This window comes from Rhinolophus ferrumequinum, chromosome 13 (assembly GCF_004115265.2).
Source record: "Rhinolophus ferrumequinum isolate MPI-CBG mRhiFer1 chromosome 13, mRhiFer1_v1.p, whole genome shotgun sequence".
In the NCBI taxonomy this organism is placed as follows: domain Eukaryota; kingdom Metazoa; phylum Chordata; class Mammalia; order Chiroptera; family Rhinolophidae; genus Rhinolophus; species Rhinolophus ferrumequinum.
This window is the reverse complement of record NC_046296.1, coordinates 5214059-5238118: the sequence shown is the minus strand read 5'-3', so window position 1 is coordinate 5238118 and position 24060 is coordinate 5214059. Positions and strand designations below refer to the sequence as shown.

The following is a 24060-nucleotide window of genomic DNA, read 5'->3' as shown; positions in this document are numbered from 1 at the left end:
AGATTTTAAATGAGATATCAACTAAGTGAAACTCCTTAATCTGCATTTAACTCAGTGGCGGAAGACGTTCTCTAAGTGTGAGTAGAAACAACATTTACACATACGACAGGAGCATGTTTGAACCCTTTTATTGAACAGGCAATGCATTGTGCAATGGTTGAGGACACAGATGCCTAGTGGAAAAGTTTAAAAATTATTTTTGGAAACAGTCTATGAACGGATGCACCCTGCCAGGTTCCTTCTGCTCCTTCGTCAAGTGACGATCTTCAGGAAAACCGAGTGTTTTATAGCTGCTCTTGGAAATGGCATCCCTGTTTACCATAAATGTCATGCCCAATAGTAAACACGAGAGGGGAAGACAGGGTCCAAGGCAAGACAATGAGCAGAGTCGCAAGCTGATCTCAAGTGCAGGTATCAACACACAGTCTGGACTGCCTTCTCTTCTGGCCTTGCAGCCACGTCTTAGTTGTGCATCCACATTTCCTTTCCATTTTCTTCCTTGTCCCAGCCCCTTTGATCAAAGAGATTCTGAAAGACTTGCATTCATACCTTCGGGCACGGGGCCTCCTTCTTGGCCCTTTTCAATGGAGTTCTTGTTTTCCCGGCACCTCTGGCCCAGGACCATGGCTGTGAGTCTGTCTTCCTTATTTGCCTGGTTCCTTCTTCCCCGAGCTCGCCCTCCCATAACCTGTTGATAAAATCGTTCTTAAGTTTCACAGTTTGTTTGCCTTTAGTGGTCGTTTTTCACGAAGTGACCCATCAAGGTTGTGGACATTTTTTTTTTCTTTTTTTTTTTTTAATCAACACGCTGTCAACCTATTTTATAATTTGGGGCATGTCACTCCAAGCTTGAGATTTCTTTCTGGCAAGTTCCATCCAGGATGGCTGGTCTGCACTGGCATAACTGGCTCTCTTCAGCTGATGCAATTCTTTCTCCGTCATCACTGCAGACTGAGCTGCTGGAAGGAAGACAGAATAAACAGGAACCTGAGCAATGAATCTGGATTTTCACTTAAGCCTCTTGCATTTCTTTAAAATATGCATCAAGGTCTTAACCATGGTCTCATAAAATCCTTACTGTGCAAAAAAAAAAAAAAAAAAAGTAAGAGAAGATTTAGGCACAGACAACTTCTGTGATAAAAAGACTGAGGAGCAGGCTCAAATAGTGCCAACAATGCCGTGAGGAGAGAGAAACTTCCATTATAAAACTACAGAACTCTGGGGACTGGCTAGACAAGTGTCAGTATTCTTAACACTACTGAACTGAACACTTTAAAAGGGTTGAGATGTTAACGTTTTGTTATGTGTATTTTACCACAATTAAAAAGAAATTTAAAAACACTGATACATACAATGACGAAATCTAAAAACGTTATGCTCAGTGAAAGAAGCCAGATACAAAAGAACACATATTTTATGATTCCATTTATAAGAAATGTCTAAAAACGGTAAATATAGGGAGACAGGACGTAGATTCATAGTTGCCTGGAGCTGGGGTGGGGAATGGTGAATGACTGTAAATGGCCATGAGGCTGCTTTTTAGGGTGAGGGAAAGGTTCCAAAACTGCATTGTGATGTTTATATAGCTAGGTAACTACATATATATATATATATATATACTCATTGTCAATCAGTACTCACTGAACTGTACACTGAAAGCAGGTGAGTTTTGTGGCATGGTAATGTATCTCAATAAAAGCTGTTTTAAAAACATCCACGTGGCATAATTAAAAATAAAACAAAAAGAAAACCAAACCTGCAGGACCCAACCCAGAAATGTGTTTCAGAGCGTTTGAGATGATCTGCAGGTTTCATACCCAAGTTCTGATGGGACAAGGAGATCCCTCTTTGCAGCCCCTCCTGGAGGCACAGCTTTGTCCCCTGTCTCCGGTCCACAGTGGGCTTAGCTGGGGCCATCAGGAAAGACTTGCTGCGGACAAAGTCGGCTTGCTTCATGGGCTCCTGTTAGGACACAAGAAAGATACATGCTGTCCGGTCACCGCAGGTTCAGATGGGGACAAACACAACTCAAAGCAGTAAGCCATAAGGTCTCTCTGCCAATGGGAACCGTTCCGCTGGTGCTTTCCTGGGGGAGCTGTGCTTTGTACACTCACTGACATCCAGCCTGCAGAACACAGGTGCTCAGACAAACGGAGCTTTCTCCTGGGCACAGATAGGTGTCCTGGCTTCTGCCCTGTTCTCGTCCCTGGCCTCAGCCCCAGATGTTGGACGGCAGAATGAATTGTGTTTGGAAATAGTTTTGAGGTTTTTAGGATACTTGGTATGCTCACAGATGCCCCAAACTGGATCACAGGTTACTATTTGTTTCATAAATTCCCTAAGTCTGCACACAGGTTTTGAGGCACGGGGACGATTTAGGTTTGGGTTAAAATGAAGGGAAGCAGGTCCCATTGCAGACTCAAGTTCACTTCCCACACGGTTGAAAGACTCTATGGATTCAGCGTGGTTGCTGTGAGGAGGGACATGAACGCTGTGAGTCTCGGCCTGCTTCTGAGCACAGTTGTTTGGGTTTGAGAAAGCTGTTTTCAGTCCAGAGTGCAAAATGGAAGCCTGGGTCCAGCCCTGCAGCCCTGCGTGGGGCGTTTGGCCAGCGTAGCAGCCAAAGCGGGCCCAGTCCACCACCGTATAATAAGCAGAGATGAAGCTGTTGACATGGGCGCCCACGTCTAACAGAGAAGTTATTTTCACCCTGTTCCATTTGCCCAGATGCTGTGTTGCCAGGAGGCAGGGAGAGCGCTAGCTCCACCGCATAAGTGATCCACCAGCTTCTCTGCCTCCCTAGCTGCCCAGCACACGCTACGGGAAGACAGCAGCCACCATTCCCGGCCATGGGCTCTATAACGACCATGACCGTGCAGGATGCACTGTCCTCAAGGGGTCCCAGTCCCCAGCCCCAGCAGGCAGCTCTCTCCTGCATAGACAGAGACAGGAAGTGTTTGCTCACCTGAGCTCTCTCCAGCACCTTCGCTTGCTTTCCTGTTTCAGACTTCAGGGTCTGGGCGCCAGGCTTGTCCTGCTGGTTGGCTGGCTGCTCTGGGGCCCCTCGCCGCTTCTGCCGAGTGACGGCGATCCAGGGTGGCCCAGGCTGGCCCTCAGCTCCAGGCCCCGTTGCTGAGGGAGGCAGACTCTTATCTGTGGGTAGAAACACGCAGTTGTCAAAACAGTCCTAATCCCTCTTCAGACTCACCTTTGGCCTCTCCCACACAGAGGACACGGTATGTACAGGGCCTCAGGGGGGCAGGGGGTGCTGGGGAGGGAGGAAGAGGTCTGGGAGCCGCTGTAGTGAGACTGTTACTTTCCTCTAGGGGACTCTTGTTTTCTCATTTAAAGATGCGCCAAGGAGATTATGCTCTTCTAGTTTGAGCCACCAAAAAATTAAATGCAACTGCTTCTATACACCCAATTTAGAGCCAACTTCCTCCTGTGGGCTACTTTCTGGAATGAGATAAAAGCAAGTCCATAAATCGGTAAGGTTTCCTCAGCATAAGCCTGTCGTGTTGGACCGGTACACGCTACCTGACTCTTGATTTGTTTGGAAGTTGCAGACACACTATTGTTCTCTTATCTTTTAAAAACTGGAAGTAGACCCTCCCCTTTGTGGAGCGTGACACCCACACTAGCCACAGTAGTTTTCCTTAATGTCCTACAGAGAAGAGAAATAGTGCCTTTAAAACCGTGGCGCTTTGCTGAATTTTTTCCCCACGTTCACCATGCTTACCTTTGGGTGGTAAAACTGTGGGTGATCCTCCCCACTCCCCCTTGCTTTTCAACTCGTCTGTATTTTATTATTTTTTACAATGAGAACTTATTACCTTCATCCACAGAAAAAAGCGAGTTTATTGTTTTCCAGGAAACTTAACAGATGAGACAAGTGGCTTCTCGCAGGTTCAAAAGAATTAATGCCTTCTCTCTAGATCCAAATGTCCCCCCCGGCCAGGCCCTCAGAATGTTTGCCTTCACCACACAGAGCAAAGACAGAGCCCGTCCCCATACACCTGGCGCCTGGCCCTCTATCGTCTCCTTCCTCCCCTGTGCGTCTCAGTCAGCCCGGGGAACGCAGTACCTGTGTCCAGCAGATGTCCGAGATGACTTAGCGTCATCACTCTTTGTGGTCTGACACATGCCATCCCTTGCTCTGGTGTGCACAGATATTTGTTTTTGTTTCGGCCTCCAGTTCAGCCTGGAGTCCTTTTTAGCTCAGTCCCCTGGTACCAAGGTGGGAGGAGGGATAGCAGTCACTGCCCTGCAAACCTCAGTCTCCCACCAGAGTTGAGAAGGGCCTTGGGCTTCACATGCTGACCTCTCCTTGACTTGAGCAGCTGGGAATGGCTCATGCTCTTCTCCTGGCTGCTCCCTGAAGTCCTCACCCCACTGTCCCCTGGGACCCTGCTCCATTTCTGACTCATCCCTTGTTCCTTCCTGCCTTTCAGGCTCTCCCTGGCCGCTGACTTCCTTGCTGCTTTGCAAAATGCTCGGGTCTCCCACAGCTGAAGGAAAAATGTCTCCACTGAGCCTCGCCGTCCCCTTGGAGGCCCAGTCCTCAGTCCCCCTCCACCCTGAATTCCTATGGCCTCTACCTGCGTCTCTTCAGCTAATTCCTGACCCAGCCACAACATGAACACTGCGCTATCTGCCAGCCGCTGAACCATAAATACTGACGTCTTTCCTGTTCTCACGTTGCTTTATGTCTCTGCAGAACTGATGTGGCTACATAACCTCTCTGGGGAGGCCTGTCCCTGTTGGGTGTTCCCTCTCCAGATCCTCGCTCAACTCTTGCTCCTAAATCTGGGAATTCCTCCTTGTTTCAGACCCTCAGCTTTTTTCTCTTCTTCCTCAAATGTTCTCTCTGTCCCACTCCTGATTTCAATACTCAGATGTGCTTGGATTACTTCCAAATGTATAATCCAGCCCAACTTTCTATTCTTAGCCAGAGCTCAACATTTCTACTCCTCCTCCCACCCATCCATCCATCCATCCATCATTTGCTTTGGGCAAGGATTGTGTTAAACGCTAAGGTGAAAACATAAATAATAAATTGTTCCTTCAAAAAGCTCCAAGTCTAGTGGGGGAGACTAAGTACAAACAATTAACCACGATGGAAACTGGAAAATGCTACAATTCACAAAGTGCTGTGCAGACACAGCCGATCGCTGGCAGGAAGGACTGGAGGCTGCTGTCACGGCTGACACCGGAAGGAGGAGGCAAACCTTCTAGGCTGAGCAGAGGGGCAAGGAGGGTCTCCCAGTTGGGGGGGGGGGCAGAGGCACAGCTGGCTGCAGGTTGGTCCAGAGGTGCTGCAGGCAGGCAGGGTGACTGAGAAGGGTCCCTCTGGTCTCCTTGCTGTCCCTATGGGGAGCCGTGAGGGGCTGATCCAAGGGAGGCGGTGTGCGGAGTACACCTGACTGGGAGGTGTGGAGGAAGGCTGTGGCCACAATCCAGAGGCGTGACGAGGGATTAGACACTCTGTTCTGAAATCGTCCCTTCTTGTCCACCATGGCCCTCCCCGAGTGCCGCCTCCTGAATGAAGCCTGTCCTGGTCACCCTAGCTGGACATGCTCTCCCTCTCCTAATTCTTCTATAACTCTCTGAGACATTCATCCCACAGATTGGTACTAGACGTGTCTGCTAGCAACCGTCTACCCCACTGATAGATGCTTTTGGTCATTAGAACTTCTTATTTATTTAACGAACACACGATATGGACTATGTACCAGCCCGTTCTAATCGTAGCTAAATAATGACAGAATTTTACATTTCACTTCTCGTCCAGAGACCCTGGCATATGGAAGGTGGGCTGGGTGGTTGGATGCTTTACAGAAAGTCTGCATTTCTCAACCCGTGTTTTTACCCCCTCATTCACGGAGTTCTCATAGCCTCTATTTTCCAAGACTTTTCTTAAAAGTTTCCATTCATTTCTCTGATCTCTTCTTCACACTAAGTGAAGTCACTAAAAGTCGTGCCCTCTGCTCTCTCCTGACCCGAGATGTCTCTCTGAGCTGTTCCCTCAGCAGTGCCCAGCGTGTGCTGCTAGGCCTCTTTGCCTCACCACAGACAGACCGGAGAGAGGAATTTGACTGTGGGTTGAAAAACTTCATTATATCAATCAACAAAATACTCGAGTAATTCCGTCAAGGCGAAGTATGCGTGGAGAGCAAATGTCCATCCCGGGTTTTAATCTACAGGCAGAATGGTAGCTGTGAGATGCCAAGGCAGGCCCAGCATCCCCGGAGGGCTCTGGCTGGCTCTCCAGCCCCCCTTGCAGCTCAATGTGGGGCACGCGACACTCATGTCATTTTTACCAGGAGGGCACCAGACGCAGCTCCGCTGAGTTCCTACGCCATGCAATCAGATTACACTCTTCTACCAACGAGGGTATTTAAAACTACTGGAGGAGGTGGTAGGGAGCAAGGCGCATGCCGTGTTCCTGGGGACTGTGGTGCGAGGAGACCCTACCTACATGGAAGGTGTGGACCCCACGGGTGGACCGAGGCTGGGGCCCCTGGGGCCCGTGCTCAGGCCCACATCTCACACCTCAGGCAAATCACAGTCTCCCTTCCAGTTTGCTCACGGGAACCGCAGTCTTGCAAACAAGGCAACGAGGTCCAGCTTGGCCAGAGGTGGCTGTTTTCTCTCTTTACACGCAGATTTCATCGCAAGCAGAGAAGGGTCACTCGCTGCACTGCCTATCGGTGGGGTAGCAACGCTTTCAGGGTGTGTGTGTATGTGGGTGCCCACGAGTCTGTGTTTGTGGGCAGACCCACAAAAGGAGTGAGCACCACAGCTGGGCCAAGCTGGGCCCTTGTGGGATAAGGCCACTTATAATGGCAATGGCACCAAGCATACCCAGCATATGGCCAAGGTCTTTCAACAACCATTTCTTTTTTTTTGGTTCCTACTTCCTTTCCCCGAGCAGTGGTCTTTCCTTGTGGTGTGTACTCTTCTTCTCACTTCCTCTTCGTCAGGAAGGCAAGTGGGCCAGAGCGACCCTGCTACCTTCCAGATCCTTCCCCAGGGACTGTGTGGGGGCAGCTTCATGGGGAGAGAAGGCACAGGACTGGTGAACGGGGTTCCACACACCAGGAAGGAGAGAGAAAAACCACAACAGCTCCCAGCCATGATTCAGAAAGACCTGAGATTCCACCTGGAGCCTCAGGTAACCTACAGGTACGTCCCTGCCCCAGGTGTGCACAGGCAGAGCAGCTGGTGATGAGCCATTGTACTCTGTGGCAGAAGGCCTAGGCAGCCACTCAGATCTGCACCCCACACCTGGCACCCACTGCAGGGTGGTGGAGTATGTGCCATACTCCACAAGGGGAAGGCAAGGGGAAGGGCTGGAAGAAGACACGGGAAATGTGCAGGATAAGGCAGGTTTCAGGGGCCAAAGGCCTTCCATCGTGACAGTTCTGCAGCAGGAAAGTTCAGGGTCAAGATTCCAACATAAAATAGCTCCTGAGATTATACATGTTCAAAATGTCGTTAGTTCCAGGAGGAAGTAGACGCAGCATTTGATTAAGTAAACAAAGTTGAAAACGCTTCTTTGTCTCCTCTTTCTGCCTCAAAACGCAATTTTAACAAAGGCGTTTGTACTTAGGAAGACCTAAAAGTAGCCATTCAGAAAATCCTCATGGGAAGCCATTTCTAGAGATGTTTGACCACTCCATTTATTGCTTCATTTTGCCTTACTGGTTGGTGATGGGTTGTTGGGGTTTTTTTGGTGCTTATTAAAATTCAGCCTTAAGGTACTGTTTCTTTCATTCACAACAACTCCTCTAATGACAGGCTAAGGGCATGACAGTGAGATGCTAGTGGTGGTCTACACCCCAAATGGCAGGCTGTGTGTCTGGAAGCTGGCAGTTGTCAAGAACACCGGCTTCCAAGAGACAGGCATGAGCTGTGCAGTGCGCATTACGGTGCTTTCTTGCTCCTTGGCTGAGAAAATAAAAGACACTCTGCCTGAAGCTGACGCACAGAAGGGTGGCAGCGTTCTTGAACCTCTTCAAAACTTGGCATCTGCCTCCATTTTTTTGAAGCGGCAGTTTTTAAGAATCTTTTTCCTTGCGTGAAATGTCTCCATTGTTTATAAAAGTACTCCTGCACACTGGAGAAATTCAGGGGGCAGACGGAAACGTAAAGAAGGAGAAAAAGTTCCCCATCAATCCACGACCAGCAAAGCTGTGTTAACACTTTGGCACAGCCTTTCCAATCTATTTCTGTTCGGCTGTCATCTTAAAAACACACACGTCAACAGCTCATTCCCAGCCCTTTGAAACATTCTCCGTGGAAGGGGAGGCCTGAGCGTGCTGTCTAAAATTTCTGGTGGAAAGTGGGTGCATCACCCACCCTTGTCACAACCAGCTAAAGCCAGAACAGTGCCTCGGGGCTTCCGTTAACAGGGCGACTTCCTGTTTCTGTCTTGCTTCCAGGTCCTCTGCCAAGGCCCTGGTTTTGGGAGCCAAGGAGGTGTGTAAATAAGTACTAAGAGGATGGCTGGCGTGGGTGGCGGGCGCCTCACCCAGGCAGAGCATTATGTCAGACTTCCTGTGTGAAAAAGTTGTTTTGTTTTTTTTAAGCGTTTATCGATCTATTGTCAGTGTCTGCTACACAGAGAGCCCCTGATCAATACCTACTGGCAGAGTCTGCAGCTGCTCTTCACAGCTTCGGTCCAGAGCCAGGCTGTGTGACGTCACCGTAGATCCTGGGCAACTCTGATGCGCACACGAGCGAGGATTTATCTCAAAACCATGTCGAGGGTTTTGAGTGGGTGAGGGCTCTTCACAGAGCAAGCTGTTCGTAACGACACGTGAAGGGGCTGTGCCCCAGCTCTACCACCAAACGAAACTTATCGCCGTTCCTTCCTTTGTTCATTCAACAAGTAGTCGGTCCTTGTTTGTGGATCCCATGTCTGAGAATTTGCCTACTCGTTAAAAGCCCCGAATCTTCACCTGGGACCCCTCTCGGTCATTTACAGACATGGGCACAGTGGTCAGGTTATGTATTGATCAGCGGATGAAAATGTTGTAACCAGAGGCTTGCAGGGACCTCACGCTGCAGGTCCCCTAGGAGCAGTGGCTCAGTGTCTGCTACCTGTGTTTATGACGGCATTACAGAGCTTAACTAGCGTGAATGATGACAGCCGACTGTCCCTGGTGACTGCCCCCCAGGCAGACGCCGACCACAGAGAGGAAGACGTTTCTGATCTAATGCATCCTCCAGCGCATTGCACATAGGCTCCCCTGTAAAAACAATCGGGAATAGAGGGGTGCACGGTCCATGGTCCAGGAATGAGGTCCAGAGCTGGCTGGACGGGGGCATGGGAGGTGGTGCAGGGTACTGGTCTCATTCTGTTTTTTGCTCTGTGTGTTCAGTGTGTGAAATCCATTGAGCTGCAGCCAGGTGATCTGTGCCCTTTTCTGCATGTGTATAATTCTTCAATAAAAAGTAAAAATAAACTAACAAAAAACAACCCGAAGATAATCAGGACTCCTTCTGCTTGGATAGCGACCAGGAGAGTCTAGCTCCCTGTCCACATAGAGAACTGAGGCAAGTGCACACCACAGAGCTGTTTCCATACTGCGATTAGCCAAGGCTGCTGCCAGAGGGAGTGCAGGCTCTCCCAAGGACGTCCCCTCCCCCGGTGGCAGACCCTTCCCGTCCTCTTCACTTCCCGTAGCCCTCGCATGCACCCTGGGGTCCTGGCCCCACTTGCCTTTCCTATTGCTGCCCCCACGTTACCCACCCAGTCTCCTCTTCCCCTCATTCTCTGAAGACTCCCCTGGATCCATTCCCCCTACCCAGCCATATCCGAAGCCACAGATCAAAAGGGGCAGGGAGCCTGGCTCTCTAAACACAGACTCACTTTACAGCCTCATGGAACACAGAGTTCTCACGGAGGGCAGCGACTATGTCTCAGAGTCTCTTTCTTGGCCACCAGCATGAGGCCACCAGCGCCCAACTGTCCCTACTCTGAAGTCAGGAGGCACTGACACAGGAGGCCGGGGTCTCCTCTTCACCCAGTTCCCCTGAAACCCACCTTTCTTGACCTATATGTCTCTTCTCTTACAACCTTCAAACCCACATGTCAGGGGGAAAAATGCCACTGTTGCTTTAAGTGTCCCTGAGAGTGTGTGTATGGCGTTAACAGGTGAGAGCTGGTAGTGAGGGCAGGACTGTGCTCCCTCCTGATACCATGGACACTCCCTGTGAAACATCTCGCTTGCTCACCCATGCAGAACGCAATCCGTAACATGACACTATAACCACCAGCACATCACAGTTTTATAGCTAATCCAGTCTTACTGAAATGGCTGATGGAGAGAGAAGGCTTCCCCGTGTCAGCATGTACGAGGGCCTGCCCACAAAGCACATCGATCGGGGAGAGTGGACGGTCCTTGTCCCAGCACGGGGTTCATCAGGCCTCCATACAAGGAATTGATGCAAGTCTTTTCCCAAATGGGGACTTGGGGTCGGCTTTGTTTGTTTGTGTGACAGCACCAATTCTAACTGTTTTAGGGCTCTGTGGCTCGTAGGTAGAATTTGTGGATAAGCATGCAGACAAACAGGTGAAAAATATTACAGTGCTGTGACAACAAAGCACAAGCCTTTGGAAAGAGCCCAAGCCTTCCAGGGTCTCAGAAAGATGTTACTTGCTAATTAATGACAGCCTTGAACTAGAGCGTTAGCTAAACGAGCACCATCCAGTAGAACTTTCTGCAATGATATGCTGCTACTAAGCTCAGGAAAGGCAGCCGGCATGACCAAAAAGTGAATTTTAAAATTTAATTCACATTTAGGTTTACATTGAAACCACCACATGCAGCTAGTGGTTCTGTGTCGGAAAGCACGTATCTGGATCCTTGCTACCCAAAGTATGGTCTGAGGAACCACAGTCTCGTCCTCACCCTGGACCTACTGCAACAGAGCCTTCATTTTAACAAGATTCACAAGCTCTTGCAAGTTTGAGAAGCACTGGCCTAGAATAGCTGTGTCTCGGAGACTATGTTCTGTAAACTCTCTCCCCTCAAGACCCACATACCTCCTCTGGGTGCTGGGTGGTGGTTTATGACTCCCCACAATGCATGCACACATGCTCTCTCTGGGGGCTTATACCTAAGCCCTGCCGCCTTCACCAGAACCGGGACCAGAAGACTGCCACTCCCACAAACGGCTCCACGTGGCCCAGAGGAGGCTATTCTGGTCCATCTCAGGAAAATGGGACTGGAGTGTATGAAACTATCACATTGTAGTGAAAATGCTGTTGTTGCCCTAAGTAGTACTAGGAACCTCATTTTACAAAGGAGGAAATTACAGCTCAGAGGTTAAGAAACACACCAGCTCACAATCTCACACGTTTTGGGAGGTGGAACTCAGTGTAAAATGTCCAAACCCAGGCTCTCCGACCCCATTCCCTGGTCCCGTACCTTGCTTACTTCCCTCCCTTGTCCCTGGTCTTGTGAGCACAGCCCAGGACCACCAACTGCAGCACAGGAGCCTCCAGGCACGATGTTCTTAGGGAGCTCAAGGTCAAGTTCAGGGGCAAGGAGAAGCGTGGTCAGAGCAAGCAGGCGGTGTGTGCAGAGTTCTGAGGGGAGCTGGTGGCAGAGGTGGGGCTGGAGAAGATGTCAGAGGAAGTGAAGGCGTGGCAGACGAACTCAGGAAGGCGGAAATGTTGACTTTGGCCCAAATCTAAAAAGCCTTAAATGCCTTACCCTGGAGTTTGAATTTTATTCTATTTATGTAACAAGAAGGCTCTGACAGTTTTTAAAAGAGGAAAGCTCCACGGTTAGACCCATGCCTTGGGGAGAGAGGGTGAGACGAGAGAGTTGGGGAGCAGGGGCTGCCGGTGTAGATGAAAGATGATGAGGGCCGGGGTGGGGGCAGGCTGTGGGAGGACAAAGTCACTTCCTATTAGGTTGACCAGGACTTGCTGACCAAGGTGTGAAACATGACTGACATTTTTCATCCATCAGACTGAAAAAAAAATTAATAGAGTGACAACAGCTGGTGCTGATAAGCAGGTGGAAAACTAGTCTCAATCCTGCTCGAAGAAGTGTGAGCTGGTCCAACCTTTATGGAGGGTCATTTGAAGTTACTTGTCTAGTAAATTAAAACCACATACCCTGTGAGCCAGAAAACCCACGGTTAAGCCTCAATCCTCGAGAAACAATCGTGTGACTGCACAGAGATGAAGCGGACAAGTTTGTACCCTGATCTCCTCGCCCCATCTTCCAGCCCTGGTCTACCTTCCAGCGTCCACTGACATTCGCTCTTGTATGTGGTCTGGGTTTTAAACAGTATCCGTGGGAGAGGTAGGGTGGAGTGTGTTTAGTCCACTTTGGTCAGACCTGCAAGTGCCTTTTTGTGGCATTGTTTAAGCAGTAGGGTGACAAGGCACTTTTCCCTATAATTTTTTGGCCATTCAGTATTTTCCATATTAAAATATTGTTAATGAGGCTGAGGTCTCTGACTGATGTACCTGGATAGATGGGGGCACTGAGAAAGACAATGGTCTGAGTGCGCGAGACATTGATAAATTGAATTATGAATAGTGATATGTCAAGTCTCGGTTGCCCACTGATGGTTAGGAGCCAGCTGATGCGGCCGAGGGAGTCCAGGGAAGAGAGAACATCAGGTAACAGGTGGGATCCACAATGTGTCCTGTGCGGGTGGGGGAGGAGGGGGAGGAAGGGGGTGCTGGGGAGACACAGGGTTTCTGGAGCAGAGGGTAGGTGGGGTACGGAGGCCAGAGTGTGGACCACACTCACTCAGGAAAGGACTGTGAAGGAAAGGAAAAGGCTGAAAAGGAAGACAGACGTGAACAAAGTCGGTTTTAAGAATTCAGAACATATGAATATATTTTTAGCGTGATACCAAAACCATCCCCCTTGTATTCTATTCAAATGAGGCTGAATACACTGAAATAACTGTGTCATTAGGGGACAGTGTATTTGAGTTCATTTCCTCCAGAAACTGTCCCTGACATCCAGACAAAAACAGGCATCTATCTACACTCCCCTGTGACATCCAGCGGCCACGTCCTGGGGCTGGGAAGCTCCCTGAGGGCGAGGCCCTCATGCTTTCCCGATTACCTTCTGGGGCTAACACAGTGCTGTGGCAGGAATACCTGAAATATTTGCTGGAAGACTGCGTCACCAGTCCCCTCTAGAGGTATTGAGCTTGGATTGGAGGCTGGGGGCTGGTTATCCAATGAGGTCCCAGGTGAAGATGGCAATTTGTCCAGCTACTGTCCAAAATATGCAACACGTGATCACAGCTATGTAGAAAATAAATGACACACACCCACACAGAGAAAAGAGAGACTAGAGGGAAAGGCCAACAGGGATAACATCTACAGAGTGCGCTCGTAGGTGATTGCTTTTTCCTTTCTGTATTTTACCATTTTTCTACATGAGAATCTCCAACTGCTGTGTTCAAATTCTAATCCTGTGCGCAGGAAGCTGTAATGTAGACTCTGGGCTGGGTTGGCCCCACGGGACGGTGGGTAACATCCTGCACCGTGAACAAGTCTGAGCACCCCGGGCTGTTCACCTGCTACAGCATATCCACAGAGTGACAGGTGTCCTGTGGGTGGTGAGCACAAACAGGACACTGGCTTTGCAGTAACTACCCCCGGGCAGCCCTGTGAGGCCCAGCCCCCTCGGCAAGCCGGACTCCTCTGTTTACTGCAAGGACCATCTAATCCTCCCACTTCCCCCACTGAGTGGTGTCTCCGCGCCATCCAGGAAAGAAGACAGGGTGTGGAGGACAGGAGGAGCAAGTAGGAGTGCTGGGGATAAAGCAGTCTGAGTCCCCCAGGCAGAACCCCGCACCCATCAGGGACCCCTTGATACCCTGATTTTATGATCTGTACCCCTGGCAGGGCTGGGGACAGGGGAGATGGCAGCCTACCTGGGATCTCTGAGAAAAGTGCTTGCCACCGCAAGATAATTTACAGCAATAATTAGGCCTTTCTGGAAAAGTGAGTAATACCGTTATTAAAACTTTTATGATCTGTATGTTTTGTATGAATTGAATTGTCTTCAGCTGCTACAACTTGGGAGCAATGAGGGTGATAGCAGAAGCAATGAATTCAGCCACAAGCAGATTCAACGTCTGGGAAAGGCTCCTTCACTGGTGGGGTCCGGCAGCATGGACCCTGAGATCCTGGGTCAGCCCCACGGTCCTGGGTGGGACCACACAGCAGCCACAGCCTGTCCTGGCACTTGTCCCTCCAATATTAACCCCCATTGGGAGGGTCGGTTCCCAACAGAACGTGGGTAATTCTTCCCTCCTCTCGTTGCACTGAAATGAAAAATCACTACCCAGGCCCCATAAAGTAACCTAGATTCTTTCACTCTGGAATTCATCTGAACTGGTTATTTCTGTGGCTTAGACGATGTTAATCAACATAGATGGACAAGACAATCTTCTACTATTTAAGAATAGCCATTAATATATAAATACTATACTGTATTTTATAAATCAAAGAAAAAAACATCAGGTCTTTAACTAGGGGTCATTCCAGGCATCTGACAATAAACAAAGCCTACCTCTGGGAAACTGTAAATTATTAATGTGCCAAGCACCGCTCTCCGAAGCTTCTCTCCCAGCTCACACTGGGAACCTGAGTGTCCTGTGTTTAAGTTCCATTCATCCTGTAAGCCCTTGAGGGACGTTTTTAATTCTAGGTCATGAAGGAGGACGGTGCTTGCACTGACGCCAGGGTTTTACCTGCACAGGGCAAGCCCCCTCCTCCCTCTCCATCCTCGCTATTTAAACCGGAGGCGTTTTGAATCACTGTGCAGTGGTTTCAATAACCTGGCTGCAAATTGGCAGGCTGGACCCTCAGGAACAGCTCGAACCTCCCCCAGGGCTCCCTCACTGATTGTCCTAACGGAGTGGCAGCACTAGCAAAAAAATCACGGCTGAGCTGGGTCCCCGGATCAGAAAGGCCACACATGCGCCTTGGGGGCGTTTTCCTGGCACTTCTGCCTGGAACTGCCTGCATCTGTGGGTGTCATCTTAAAACACATTGTATTACAGCACTTTTACTAACTTCCTAGGAGGGAGACAGAAAAGACTAGAACTTCTTCAAATCTGTCTTCATGTTGTTTCATGTAACTCCCTCCTGTGTGTGTGTCCTCCATCTTCCTTTTAGGGTTGGGGGGGGGGTTCCTAAGAGAACAACTGGGTTTTATTTCCTTTCTGTCTCATGAAGCAGTGCTTAGGTGGAGTCCTAGACTCGGAGTAGCCACTTAAAATACGCTGAAAGTTTTTTGCTGTTGTTAAATAAAATACAATTTGCCATGGACCATCACTCCCCCAGGGCCCTCGTCACCATGTACATGACTCATTAGGGAAATTTCACTTTCTGCTTTCCAGTAATGATAGAAACGACCAGTGAAAGGCTTGCTAGCTCCCCTACAAAGACCCATTTCCCACAGGCTGCTCATTTCATTGGAAACACTATCAATAAAAAGTGACAAATGTCTACAACATAGAAGAGTCATGGGTTTTATCTCCGCTCATTTCAGAAGACAGACGCTTTAGAACATTCTTGCACTCTGCCCCAATCTTTACACCGCTCCCTTTTGGGACAGGCAGCTGACGCCCACCCTCTAAGGGGCTCACACTTGACAAAGGCTGTGTGAGCCATATATGGGGTGCTTCTGGCAGCCTGATTATAAAATAGGAGGAAATGCTTCCTGGAGGGGAAAAGTCAGAGGATGCTAAGTGACAAGAGGGCCAGATGCCTCATTTATAACCAAGAATAGCGAAGGCCCTGGCAGACCACATGTCCTGGGTTCTGGGCCTCGGAGCGACGTGTGAGTGGCCTACTGAGGGGTCCACCTCCTCTCAGGGAATGATACGCTGCAGAATGAGTGTGGACAACTTCCTGATGCCTCTGGACTTACAACAAACCCTGGTATTTGTCTCCCCTTCCCTACTCTCCACCTGTAACTCTTAATCACACACGTTAGGGCACCACGAGGAATTTTGACGTTTTCTTCCAATTCCCCTGCAACAAGATTTTTACCCCAAATATGCACTTACATACTTGGTGGCCATCCAGCAAGTTAGTCCCACTAATGTGATTCCCCATCGTCCCATCCCTTCTCAAACACCCTCTTACCAGCTCCCTGGCGGGGCAACCTTTTCTCCGCCGTCCGACTCTCCTTTCTGGGGCCTGAGGGCAGCACGGCTTTGTCCAGCTCTCCGGGGCTGTCATCAGTGGACGCTGGCGGGTACGGGAGGGTGAGGGCCTGCAGAAGTGGCTTCCTGGGCAGGGGTGGCTTGGAGCCGAGCTGCTCCGATGACCGGGCCTTCCCCTTCTCCTGGTCATTTGGGGACCTGGCCCCCCGAGTAGTGGGGGCCTTCCCTATGGGACACTTGTCCTCTTTTGAAAGCAGAGTCAGTCCTCCCTTTTCTAGCCTGACCTCAGCACTGTACCTCTTGATTCCTTTCATTTCTGGGGAGGACACATCTCTATGTTTGAAAGACAAAGATGTGGACCGGAGCTTGACAGGGAAGGGGCTTCTGTCCCCACAGGTGGGTGGCTCCTGGGCAGCGGGGCGGGAGTCGCTGGTGGCTGGCATATTCTCTGCATCCTGGGGGCTCCGGCCCGGCCCAGCCTGGCTGGCCACCCTGTCCCCAAGGTCCTGAGAGCCACACTCAGCTGGTGAGGGTGGCTCCTGAGGGTCTAGTTTTCGGTTCTGGGGCACAGGAGGTACCTGGAGGTCATCGAGGGTGGCCTCGCTCCTCCAGGCCACGCTGCTTTTCAGCAGGGGAAGCCGGATAGCGGAGGGGGCAGCAGCAGGGCCCAAAGGGCCAGGGTGTCCCAGCCGTTCTCTGTGGCCTGTGCGTGGCCACGCCCGGCCAGAGGACACGGAGAACTTCTTCACACTCCGAGGCTCCCCACCGCCTCTTGCGATTTTCTGCTCCCGTACTACCTTCTCGGGTACCTCTTGTGGGGACTCAGCCAGCTCAGCCCTGGAAGGCTCCAGTGGGGTGGTATCCTTGTCCAGGCCACAGGGGGTGGGTTCCTCTGGAGGTGACTCCGAGGTGGGCGAAGTGGGGGACACGCTGAGGCTCTTGCTGGCCACCAGGGCCTTGTGCTTCAAGCAGCTTTTGGGGGCTGGGAGGCTTGGGGCAGGAGCCTTGGAACATTCTGTCCCCTCTCCCTCAAGACTGGGCACTGCCAGCGTCAGCTCCATCTCCTTCTGCTCATTGTGGTCTGGCCTGTCTGGACCAGAGGGCATCTCCACGGGGGTGTCAGGGCTGGGCCCAGGAGGTGTCATGTCTTCCCCAGGGATGTGGGGAGATAACTGACTCTCAGTGTCTCCAGAAGCACAAACTACCTCATCAGCTATGTCCCTCGCTGGGGGACATGTGCTTGCGAGGGACAGCTCCTCCCTCTGATTTTCGCTGTCGGGGTCAGGGTGCAGGGAGCCTTCTGGCAGAAATGGGGACTCTAAGCAGGGGGCTGGGCTTGACTCAAGCTCCGTGACCTCTGGGGTGGTCGGGCGGCTCGAGGGATTGTCCCCTGGGGTGCTCTCCTCCTCGGCGCTGGCACTGAGCGCCGGGCAGTGCTGTAGGCGCGCCCGTCTCACGCGGGGACACCCAGGTGGCAGCATGGTGGCCGGTCCGCCGGGCTCAGGGCCTCTGTCCAGGACCATGTCTTGTTGTCCAGCAGTGGGCTTGTCTTCCGAGCTGACTGTGGGTGATGGCTTCTCGTCATATTCTTCCTCCTCTGGGGTACAGGTCAGGTCGCTCAGGGATTCAGACTGTGCCCGCTACGAGAGATGAGAGGACAAAAGACATCATCTTTACATCGAATATTAAGAAGCCTGTGATCTCCCCATTTTCTTCATATGGTTTAAAGGCAGCAGTATGTCCCAGAAGTGGGCACTGGACTGGATATTCACATACAGGCATCTTTTCCTAGTTCCTCCCTTACTGGTCTATTTGTATTCTTGTCTCACAAGCTCAGCTCTTAGCAGGATAGTAGCAGCTATGCCCTCAAAATAAATGTTACCTAAGGCTCTTATGGCTGAGCCATGAAACCAGTGGACGCTGCTTTACAAAGCAAAGCAAAGGGACCCATGCCAGGCGGGGCTCTGCCATGCTTTGTGCTCTATACTCGTTACTTCATTTACTCTTACTCCTTGATTCGTCATCCCAGGGAGGAAAGTACTATTATTCCCTCTCTGCAGCCAGAGAACTGGGAGCTCAGACAGGTCCATCCGTGGTCAAGGCTTTGCCTCTTGGCTCTGTGGAAAGCTGGCACTCCGTGACCCTGGGCTGCCTCAGAGCCAGCCTCCCACCTCAATGCTCCTTCCCTAAGTTTGCACCCTCGTCACAAGGGCAGACTGGTTTACTCAAAAGACGATTCATATCACGTCAAACAGGATCAGTAGCAAAGCATAGCTTACAGGATAAAGTCCCAACTTCTTAGCTAAATTTAAAGTCTTCCATTCTCCCTCTGAAATTGTTTCTCCCACTCCCTACTCAGGTCCAGTGAAGCCCCCACACTGTATGTGCCAGACTCTAGGTCTGAGTGGCTGGCCAGCTCCTTCCTCTCCCCTCACACCTCCAGGGTGCTCTACCCACACCCCCAAGACGGCCTCAAAGTCCACTCCCGACAGGAAGCCTTGCCTCTTCCCTGAGGCTTACGGCTCTCCCTTGTCTCCTGAAGCTCTACTGGCCTGACAGTAAATGCTACACTGCCTTGTGGCATTTTTCTTCTGCAGTGCCTCTGGGATTTAGACTTAGTGACGTCCACTTCCCCATACACAAAGTCAGTGCCAGCTCTCTTAGGCAGAAAATGTAACGACGACTCATTCAAAACCAGTATGTGAAAATGACCTAACGTTGGAGGGTGTTGAGACTGATCTTTGTGAAAAGTTCCTGACATTAGACCCGGAGAGTTACCCAGGCTCTTGCATAAGCGCAGCTGTCTCCTCCCCCTTTTCTGGAAACACTCGAGGAGTGTTTACGGTAGGTTTTCATTGTTTGTTGATGTTATTTTAACATTGTCCAGCCGGCATCTCCTAGCTCACAGAACACAGGGTAACTGGGGTGTCTGAATAATACCTAAGCTCTCGCCAAGATGCACAATCCTGTTCCTCATTGTATGAAAAGAGGAAGACATACAAGGAAATCCAACAGAAGAATTTTCAAAAGCTGTGTACAAAAGGCGTTACTGGCCTTTAGCTGTTACAGGAAATCATTAATGTTGAAACCTCTTTGGGATGTGGGTCACATTTTAAAATGCTTGCAATTCACACTGAAGTCAGCACAGAGCTCAGGACCAGACACACCCCAAACTGAGCCCCTGGCACTGCCGGGGAGGTTCCAATGAACGGCCGGACCAGACGAAGGCTGGCGTGGGGCACGGACACCAGGGGATGGCCGCTGAGCAGAGGCTCTGCAGGGAACCGAGCAGCTTCTGACTCAGCCTGGGCTCCTGGCTGGGCACAGCAGGAAGGATGCGTATGCCCACTCCATCTCCGCCTCCCCGCCACTCCTCTTCTGGGCCCTCACCGCAGCTTGGCATCCTGGACCCCTCCCAGAGGAAGTGGAAGGGGAGGACCCAGTGGTTAGCCTGCTCTGGGATGGAGACTAGTGTGGCTCATGTACCTTTTCTCGCCAGAAACAGTCTTGAGGAGTCCACATAATCTCTGGGCAGAGGACACTGCCGACAAGTAGTGCTGGGGTGAGGGCAGGTGCCAGTTTCCATGTGGGACTCAGGGCTGGAAGCTAGCGGCTCTGCTGGCCATGCAACCCTGGGCAAGTCATTTAATCGTGCTGCTGAGAGCTCATAATATTCCCTGCTCCCGGCACTGCCTGGGTTGGGATGAGGACCAGCTGGTGTGGGGAGATGTTAGAGTCAACATTTATGGGCGTCCCACTTCTGGTGCTGGAGCCACACACAAGGCACGGCTCTGTGCAGCAGGGTAAAATGCTGAGACAACAACTCGTGGTTGTCTTTCCTGACCCCTGCTTTGGTGGGGGCACACAGATTCAGCCAAACACACATTTGAATGTGTTTTTCAAATTCATAATAAATATCACTGTCTTTATAGCCAAGGTTTTTTCTTTCTTTCTTTTTTTTTTAACTATGCAAGATTGGGTTTTTAATGTAAGAAAAGCATCCCCCCCTTTTTTTCTTCTAGAGCTCCAAAAAGATTCAGAGCCTAGATGATGTGGATGAGACTTTACCCCACTGGTGTCAGAGCTGGAGATGCCTGGCTGGGCACGGACAACTGCTCTGCCCAAACGGAGGAAGGAACTTGGGCAGCAAGAGGAAGAGACTAAAGTGGGGACTCTGGAGGTGTCTGGGCCTGGGGGTGAAAGGTGAGAGAGTGGGTGATGAAGAAAGAAACCCCAGATACTCTGAGGGATCAGAAAAGCAGGGGACACATGGACCTCCCGGTCCAGTGAAGCCCCAAGGACAGTGAACCCCCACAGAAGTCCCAGGGTCGGAGAACAGCAGACAGACAGCGTGGTGGCTCTTCACCACCGTGGAGCAGGACATCTGAAAGCACCAGGAAGGTCCTCATGGTGGGAGGAGGGACCTCATGACCAAAGGGCCAAAGGGGCGCTGGACACTGATGGACAGAGGCCTCCAACTGAGGACCCAACAGTGATCCTGGGGACCACCGGCCAGGTATTTCTGTCCAGTCAGGAAAACAGAGACACCTTCATAAACTTTACATACCCATCCTGCTCCCCACCAAGAAGTGAAGGGAAAGAAGGAGGGGAAGACATGCAAATGGCAGTTGAAATCAAGGAAAGACTGTTTACCCAGACAGATGAAATCAGATTTTCCGTTATTCTAAATAACATAGTTCAAGGGCTAAGTCAAGCTCAAAAGGGGAGAAGGCGGGGCACAGCTCTGCCCAGGGGGCGTCAAGAAGGGGTGCTGCACTTCCCCCTGGGGTCACAGCCAGGCTTCTCTCTGCCACCAAGTCCTGGCCTGGCAGTGGCTGTTTACATGTACCCTTGCCAGGACAAAAGACACCCCCGTGGGAATAAAGCCCAGACTTGAAGGCCAGAGGGAGCTGGCTTTCTCCCTGCCCTGTGTCTCCCTCAGCCAGAGGGACAGGTAGGTCAGAGTTACTGGGCCGTGCCAAGTCCCCACAGCTCAGAACCTTTAACTGTCACTGGATGGGTCAGCATGTGCATGCGTCCCTTTGTCCCCAGCTGCACGAGGGCACGTTACCTGAAGGTAACCACAGCTCACTTCTTTCTCTAGCATCAGTCTCCTCAAAAGCCAACCTTTTAAAACTCACGTCAAGCCTTCTGGCACGAGTTTCCAAAGCCCCTTCCCCCCTCTCAGGGCGTCCCTGACACCCTGAGAGACCCTGGGCCCCTGTCGCCAGCAGAAGCACCTAGCTTGTCCTGGGTACTTCATCAACACCCCAGAATCTTGTCTTGAGGGAAGGAAGGAGAGAATGTTGGTCTGTGAGTATCTCCTTCTCAGCACTGGCCCACACCCTGCCTCTAAGCGCCTCCCTGCGGGCACCACCAGGCAGGGGAGAAGGCACCAACCCCATGTGGACCTCCAATCCCAGGGTACCATGCGGTCAAAGTACTCAACCAGCGAGTTCTGGCTCCCAGAACTGGGAGCTGACGACTGCCCCAGGCAACACTCCCAAAGAGGGCTGCGTCCTTACAGGGGGCATGATCCCCATGCTACTAAGCAGGTCCTCGTCCAAAGTGTTCTACTGGGTCAGTTTCTTCCTCCCTCACTCACCCATTCATTTGTGTGTTCATTCATTCATGCATTCAACATACGTGTACTGCATGTCAGCTCTGTGACCAGCCTTGCACCAAGCGCTGGAAGTGCAGCTGGGACAAGGTCCCAGAAAAGACCGGCAAGAAACAAGTGAGCACATCCATCTCCAAAGGTCCCTTCTGTGTGCGGCCAGGGCCAGGAAGGAAGTGAACACGGTGTTGGGAAGGTGGGTCAGGTGAGTCTCTGCGGGGAGAGGACCTCTGAGCTGAGACCACAAGGCTGAGAAGGAGTCGCCAGGAGAAGAGCATTTATAGCACGTACGAGGCCTGGGGTCAAAGGCAGCCTGGACAGCTCCAGAAGCCAGAAGGAGGTCAAAGTGTGTCGCGTGAGAGAATGAGAGGGAATCTGAGAGGCAGGCAGAGCCTGGAGTGTGGACTTGACACTGAATGCAGTGGGAAGGCAATGGACCCACAGCACAGAGCAGGTTCTTGGTAAATCTGCAGAATGAATGAATGAATGAATGGAGTGTTTATGCAGGGGAGAGATGTATCTGATTTACGTTGAAAAGACAAGCAATGCCACCTCCTGCAGCGGGTCAGTGGGGCCACGGGGGACGCTCAGAGAGGGCACCTGACCCTGAGGGGAGAGAGGCAGATGGGTGGCGGTGGGGAAGAAGCCCAATTACCGAAGACAGCCGCCTCATTTTGCTCGACCGCTGGTTGCGGGGCTTAACCAGGAGCTTGTGCTTAGCTGCAGAGTTGTCCAGGCAGGAGGAGAATTCTGGGGGATAACTGAAATCAGCCACGGGTGCCACACTGCTGTCCAAGGTCCGGGGGAAGACGGGGGCGTCATTCAAGTGCCTGGAGGAGAGCTGGTCTGGAGATGGCGGCCGGGACGAGGAAACTAAAGAGACCTTCACGAGACAAGGAGCAAACACAGCAAGCATTAATTCCCAAGACAGAATCGGTGTAGCCAACACTTCAACTCTCTCCTTTTACCGTGCTGTCTTCCCACGAGAGGACATGCTTTACATTTGACTCTCAACAGGGAGGGTCCTGGAATAATGGCTGGGAGGTTTGAGGGCTGGTCTGACCCCTGGAAACCTACCATTCATTTCCAAAGCCACCCAGACAACCTGGCGTCCCAGGCGTCCTCAGCAGGATAGCTGCCTTCACCCTCCCACAGCAGCTGGCACAGGTGCTTCAGACAAGAGCTGGTTTCTCTGATGACACAGACCAGCCCGATTTCTCCAAGGGCAGAGCTGGGCTTGGTTCTATCTCTGGAAGCTGAGAGGGTGGCCCAACGGTGTGACTTACAGGTACAGAATGCGCCCAGCCCACCACTCAGCAGTCGATCACCAGTGCTGTGCTTGTTCATTCTAGGAGGTTTCTGTCGCTTCTCTAAGTTACCATCTGTTAAGTTGCAGTATTTCAGTAGCTTACACAGAGCAGCAGAGAGTGACTGGCAGCCAAGGGCAAAAGTATTGCCAGGGAAGAAGGGGATTCTGGTCAACACGTGCAAGAATCAATCAAGAATGATGGCAACACCCTAAGACCCTGCCCACTGAACTTGGCAAGCTCCTCCACTGAGTGGGGTCTAAGTGGGTCTCCTGCAAAGTCACTGTCAGCATAAAGTAATGGAGGGGGCACCCACTGGGACCATAAGCAAATTCTACACAGATGAGGACTGAGGTGCAGAGGGAATCTGGGAGGTGCTGGCTTTTGTGATAACCCTGCCACCTACAAGCAACCCAACGGACTTTCTATTCTCGCCCGGTGCTCAATGTTAGTGTCAAGTTTACGTCGGTTGTCCAATGTTGTTTATTTCCCAATTTTTTTTACTGTAGTAAAATACACATAAAATTTAACATCTTAACCATTTTGAGTGTACAGTTCAGTGGTGTTAAGTACATTCGTATTAGTGTGCAACCATCCCCACCATCCATCTCCAGAACTTTTCCTCTTGTGAAACTGAAACTATATCCATTAAAAACTAACTCCCCACCCTCCTTCCTCAGTCCCTGGCACCCACCATTCTGCTTTCTATCTCTATGAATTTGACTACTCTAAGTACTTCCTATAAGGTGTGATCAAAAAATACGGTGAATGTTTAAATTTAAAAAATTATTACAGTAAAAAGACACATTGCCATTATTACTCCCCTCAAAATACTTCCCCTCACTTCGAACACACTTATCCCATCATTCTTGCCACTTTCTGAAGCAGGTCTGGAAGTCCTCTTTCACGAGCGTCCTTGGTTATGCTGTCATGGCTGCCTTCATGTTCTGAATCAATTCAAAATGT

General features: G+C 50.9%; 1 protein-coding gene across 6 annotated transcripts in view; it reads right to left on the bottom strand.

Annotated features, from left to right (window-relative positions):
• Positions 1-786: 786 nt before the first annotated feature.
• CRACDL (CRACD like) overlaps positions 787-24060 on the bottom strand; it is a 105331-nt gene continuing 82057 nt past the window's right edge. For 4 of the 6 annotated variants that reach the window (XM_033125267.1, XM_033125268.1, XM_033125266.1 and 1 more), the window contains 5 exons: positions 22443-22670; positions 16151-17810; positions 2966-3153; positions 1818-1962; positions 787-959 (listed from right to left, as the gene is read on the bottom strand). In XM_033125267.1, coding sequence (XP_032981158.1) covers positions 817-959; positions 1818-1962; positions 2966-3153; positions 16151-17810; positions 22443-22670 — 2364 coding nt within the window. In that variant the 3' untranslated portion in view covers positions 787-816. The remainder of the gene's footprint in view (positions 960-1817; positions 1963-2965; positions 3154-16150; positions 17811-22442; positions 22671-24060) is intronic. The other 2 variants (XM_033125269.1, XM_033125270.1) reach the window with 2 other exon arrangements.